Here is a 6000-nt window from a genome sequence, read left to right as displayed (position 1 = left end):
AGATACAAATACATACATAGATACAGATATAGGTATAGATACAGATATAGAAACACAGATACATACATAGATACAGATATAGACACAGCTACAGATATAGATACAGGTATAGATACAGATATAGATACAGATACATACATAGATAGATACAGTTATAGATGTAGATACAAATGCAAATATAGATATAGGTATAGATACAGATACATAGATAGATACAGGAGTAGATACAGATAGAGATATAGATACATATATAGATACAGATACAATTATAGGAATTTATACGTATAGATATAGATATGTAAGCCCATTATACCTCTTTAGCATATTTCTCTGCTAATTTGGTGATACCAGGATCTGGTTCATAACCCTGTCAAAAAACAGATTGAACTATTAGTTTTTAGGATGAAATGGAGTAAATTCTTTGTAGGAAAGAAGTATGAACTGTGCATTTGATGCTATAAATTGTCACTTTTTTGTAACTTATGATTATTAAGGGGCAGGTAGGTGGTGCAGTGGATAGAGCACTGGGTCTGGAATTAGGAAGACCTGAGTTCAAATCCAACCTCAGACACTTACTAGCCATATGTGATTCTGTGCAAGTTACTTAACCCTGTTTGTCTCATTATCTCATCTGTAAAATGAGCTGGAGAAGGAAATGGTAAATCACTCCAGTATTTGAACAACTACAAATGGTTATTAAAACACTTGATTTTAAGATAAATTCAAGTAACCTGGGCATTTCTAATATACAAGATGCTATAGTTTTGGATTTTCTAATCTTGATGTTGCTTCTAAATTATTTTAAAATTGAGCTGATTCTCCCACATCCATCCTCTTAATAATTTTGCCACCTAGATTGATAAGACAAGACATTTTGCTTTTTATTACTAGTTTGTGGTAATTATTTCCCTTCTTAAAACCTCCAAAAGTTGAGAGGTTTTCTTAATTCTCCAGTCTAATTCTACGTTATGTTTCAAAATAAATTTGCTTATTTTTGTTCAGTAACAAAGGTGATAATGGTGATTGGAAAGTGTAAACACAAAACAGTTATGAAGACTCCTATCAATAAATGACTATTTTGAAGGGGGTAGAATTAAAAAGGTTCCTATGGGTTAAGAAGTGGAATGAGGTCCTCCAGTACTTCCATCACTATAATGCAGGCTATCGCCACCTCTTTGTTGTTTAATCCTGTCCAACTCTTTGTGATATAATTGAAAGTTTTCTTGGCAAAGATATTGGAGTGGTTTGTCATTTTCTTCTCCAGCTCATTTTCTGAATGAAGAAACTGAGGCAAATGGTTAAGTGACTTGCCCAGGCGTCACACAGCTGGTAAGTGTCTGAGGCCAGATTTGAACTCAGGAAGAGGAGTCTTCAACAGTACCACTTAGCTTCCTCCATCATCTTCTCACACCTGGATTATTGGTCTCTCTGCTTCAAGACTCCTACCCACTTTAGTTAGTCCACCCTCCACTCAAGGGCCTAAGTAATCTTCCTAAAGCTTAGGTCTGATCCCATCACCCTCTATTCAATCCAAACCCCTCTCCCCTCACTATAAAACTCCAAAGATTCCCTATTACTTCCAAGATCAGATATAAAACCCTCTCTTTGGCAAAGTCTTTCACAACCTGGACTCCTCTTGCCCATTAAATTGTGAGATCTTTGAGAGCAGGGACTATCTTTGCCTTTTCCCCGCTATTGCCAACACTTAGCACAGTGCCTGGCACATAGGAATTAAATAAATGTTTATTGACAGACTCATCTTTTCAGTCTTCTTACACCTGACTCTTCTCCTCCCACAACCCCCTCTGTACTCCCTCCCCCTGCCACATGATCTTCCACCCAGGGACACTGACCTCATCACTGTTCTTTGCATAAAATGCTCATCTCCTGACCCCCATGCCTGGAATCTCATCTCAACCTCTTGGTTTCCCTGGCCTCCTTCAAGTCACAGAGAAACTCTCACCCTCTACATATCAGTGCCTTTCTTCTGTTGACAAATTGGAGATACAGTTTATCCTGAATATAGTTTTTCATACTTGTTAATGTGTTGTCTCCCCTATAAGACTCTGAGACTCTCAAGAGCAGAAACCCAGGGATGGCAAAAACTGTGGTGGTGGGGGCTCTGCCCACTCAAAAAACATTGGGTTTTCATGATGTGCTGTGGTGGAACTGTCTCAGAGAATTCAGTCACACCACCTCTAATCCAAGTATATGCATTTATTGAGATTGATGCCTCTCATGAAGCAGGTTAAGTTCCAAAAGGAAACAGCAACTTCAGAGAAAGCAAGGTGGATTTTTATAGGGTAAAGGTGCAATTACATGAAAGAAATTTACATAGAATATAGGAATATGATTAATAATAAAAAGGCAGGAGGAGTTTGTTAAGGGATTAGGTGATGGAGGAGGGGGTCCCATCTATGGTTCAGTGGTTAAACATTCTGATCATGCTACCCTCCAACTGGCTAGCTATAGTGGTCCTGTCTGGTCAAGATAGGTAGGTATTGTGGCCCTGTCTTGGGCTAGATGGATGATGTGATTTTAGTTGAGTACAAGAACACACATATTTCTGTGGGAATAGGTCTGGGGGCAGTGACTAGGTAGAGGCAGTAGCTGGGTTCCCATCACATGGACACACCTGCTGTTTCTGTGGGAACTAAGAGTTCAGGTACACACCTGTTGTTCCAGTGAGCAGTGAGGCACATATGAACAAGTTAGGACAATGGCAGGGGGGTAGGTCGGTGCAGTGGATCTGCTGTTAAGTGGGGCCTATAATGAAGTTAGGGAATTGGCAGGGGGGCTAGGTAGGTGCAGTGGGCCTGCTGTTCAGTGGGGCCAGGCCTATAATGAAGTTAGAATATTGGGGCTGGAGGCAGCTTTATTAGGATTCCATCACTAGGGCATAGAGCATTGCCTGGCACAGAGAAGGAACTTAACAAAACGCTTATTGACTGATTAATCATCCCAAGATGAGAATCAATAAGTGTTTCAAGAAAAGCTGAAGAGGTTTGTAAATGAGAAAACCATCCAACACAGGGTGGTTCAGAGCACAATCAAAAATAAAAGTTCTCATACTTTGTCTTGGAAAGCTGAAGTCTTTATTGATCCTTGTATGCAGATGATGATCACCAGATGAAGACTAATTATCAAGCTCATGTCAGTCAAACTTTTCCATACTTACAATAATATAAAAATTGCTATCAAATGTAGGTTAGGGATTTTAGAAAGGATAGGATGTGGACTGGACTTGTGATTTCATTGAGATAAGGGAACTCCCAAGAGTATTCTCCTATATGGGTCAGCACATTCTTGGCAACTTATGGTCTTAGAGAGTTACCTAGAACATTAGATGGTTAATAATAACAATTATCATTATTATTACATAAGTGTTATATGTTATATAATTATAATAACAATAGGAAGAAATTATGTAGACTTTAATATCTGCAAAGGACTTCACAAATATTAACTGAGCGTCACAACAATCTTGAGAGGCTGGTGCTATCTTTATCTCTATTTTACAGATGAATAAACTGAGGCAAGAGGAGGTTAAGTGAATTGTCATGGGTCATCCAGCCAGTAAGGGGCAGATAGATGCTGCAGTGGATAGAGTGTTAGACCTGTAGTCAGGAAGACTTATCTTTGTGAGTTCAAATCTGGTCTCACACACTTTCCAGTTGTGTGACCCTGGGCAAGTCATTTAACCCTATTTGACTCAGTTTCCTCATCTGTAAAATGACCTGGAGAAGGAAATGGCAAACCACTCCAGCATCTTGGCCAAGAAAACCAAAAATGGGGTCATGAAGAGTAGGACACAACTGAAACACACCCATCTAAAATGAACCAGAGGCAGAATTTGAACTCGAGTCTTTCTGTCTTTAAGACTGACTCTCTGACCCCTAACAAAAAAGATTTTTTAAGTTGTTCTGCTTTTCAGTGTAAGCTATGCTCACTTGGAGTGATGCAAGGATGTAGATTAATTGTGTCCATAGATGCCTTTAGCATTTGTTAAGGCAATAAATCTGGCTTTATCTTTAAAAAAACAGAACTGCTAATAAATGCTGCCTTGCAAATTTATGGAGCCATTCCAATACTATTTGAATTTCCAGGGGATTAAAAAAAAACCAAACCCAAACAAAGCAACAACAACAACAACAACAACAACAACAACAACCAAAATTCCTGGCCAAAGATTTAGCTAGTTTTTTTTTATGGTCTTTATCATTTAAATGAGTTTCTTCCTCAGAACAGTGCTATAATAATTTTCAAAATTGGATTTTTTTCTTCCAATAGTAATGAAAGACCTTTGCCACCCAATAAGCTGTTTAAACTCCAATTTTTCCAAATGAAGTATTTTATAAATTTTATCCATGAGAATAAATATTAGATATGTATATTTTGTCAATAAAAACAAACCTAATAGCAAATGTTGCACTTAAGCAGTAGTTTTCTTCCAAGGATTTTAAAATGGGTTTTATTTTTTCCTTCATGTTGAATGTGGGCATTATCCTTACCTCTATTCCCTCCTTGCCCCCTGCTTCCCTCACAGGGGGATGTTTTCAAATACAGATTCTACCATTTATTTATGTTGATAGGACAGGGAGCATTAGCTAGATGTTTCCCAAATCTGCTTTGACTAGGAAGCTTCCAAAATTTTGTCTGGATAGACAGGCACTGTGCCTGGAGTCAGGAAGACCTGAGTCCAAATCTGGTCTCAGACACTTAATAGCCATGTGATTATGGACAAGTCACTTACCCCTGTTTGCCTCAGTTTCCTCATCTGTAAATTGAGCTAGAGAAGGAAATGGCAAACCACTACAGTATCTTTGCCAACAAAACCCTAAACAGCGTCACAAAGAGTCAAATACAACTGAAAGGACTGAAAAACAGCAAGTTGTCATTAATGGGCTGGCCCAGTTAGTGCCAGGATAATAGTGAGAGAGGATAAGGAAAGTAGAGGACGAGACACAGAAACTTGTTTTTATTTTTGTATAATTTCAATGGTTGTACAACATTACTTATACTTCACGTTTTCTGTCATGTGTGACTGAATGTCTGGAACTCAAGAGCTATGAGTTTCTATTCTCAGTAGAACAGTGGGGACTTGTTTTTTTTTTTTTAACTTTTTTTGTTATAACACCATGGCCATGGCAAAGCTTTTAGCTATATGATAGCTAATGTATGCAGCTTGGCAGGGGATCAATTCATGTATCCAGTATAGACAACAGTGCTAGTGGGGTGAATTGGCTATGTTTTATTACTTTTAAACTTTTTTTATTTGTGAATTCAACAAGCTTTTCTTAGGTATGTACTATGTGAAAAGCATTCTGCAAGGACCCAAAGGAAAAAAATGAAAAGTAGGCCCAACTTTTAAGGAACTTACATTCTCTTCAGGGACATAAAAAAAAGTTATGGATTAGGAAGTGTTACCTAATCTAAAAACCTTGAAGGAAGCTCAGAATTGTAGGAGGTAGAGGTGTAACGGTAATAGGAATTTGAATATCTTCCCTGCCCCTTAAAAGGCTGAATGTAATCACATGGAGCTTGTGGTGGAAGAAGCTTGCTAAAGGATGGAGCAGGGCCCACAGGAAGCTGGGAGTCAGAGCACTTAGAGCTGGAGGGAGGAAAGGATACACCCAAGGAGACAGCTAGGCTTGTGAGTTTGTGGGAAGGCTAAAGGATAGTATGGTTCCCTGCTGTGCTATGGTATATTAACTTCTTTGTTGCTATGATGAATTCGGTTTCCTGGTATTGGGATTTGGCTTTCTGGTATCTGAATAAATGTTTTGTTTCTGTATTCTATATGAAGAGTCTGTTATATTTTGCAGCTGAGAACTATGCCAGAATATTTGTAGTCATCATCGGTGCTGTGAATATTATGGTGATGCTACAGGAGGTCAGTCAGTTTAGCATTTATGAACCACCTCATATGGTAAGTTCTGGGGATAAAAAAAAAACAAAAACAAAACCTAAAACAAAAAATAAGAAGTCTCCCCCCCCCCA

At 38.4% G+C, this 6000-nt stretch overlaps 1 protein-coding gene across 1 annotated transcript in view; it reads right to left on the bottom strand.

Moving 5' to 3' along the window:
- Positions 1 to 6000, bottom strand: part of OTC (ornithine transcarbamylase) — a 75651-nt gene that overhangs the window by 9926 nt on the left and 59725 nt on the right. Inside the window, exon 7 of the mRNA XM_069065670.1 lies at positions 314 to 367. Coding sequence (XP_068921771.1) covers positions 314 to 367 — 54 coding nt within the window. The remainder of the gene's footprint in view (positions 1 to 313; positions 368 to 6000) is intronic.

This window comes from Petaurus breviceps, unplaced genomic scaffold (assembly GCF_028583685.1).
Source record: "Petaurus breviceps papuanus isolate PSGF00001 unplaced genomic scaffold, PetGlider_PUasm1.0 90700, whole genome shotgun sequence".
In the NCBI taxonomy this organism is placed as follows: Eukaryota; Metazoa; Chordata; class Mammalia; order Diprotodontia; family Petauridae; genus Petaurus; species Petaurus breviceps.
This window is presented reverse-complemented; position numbering and strand designations above follow the sequence as displayed.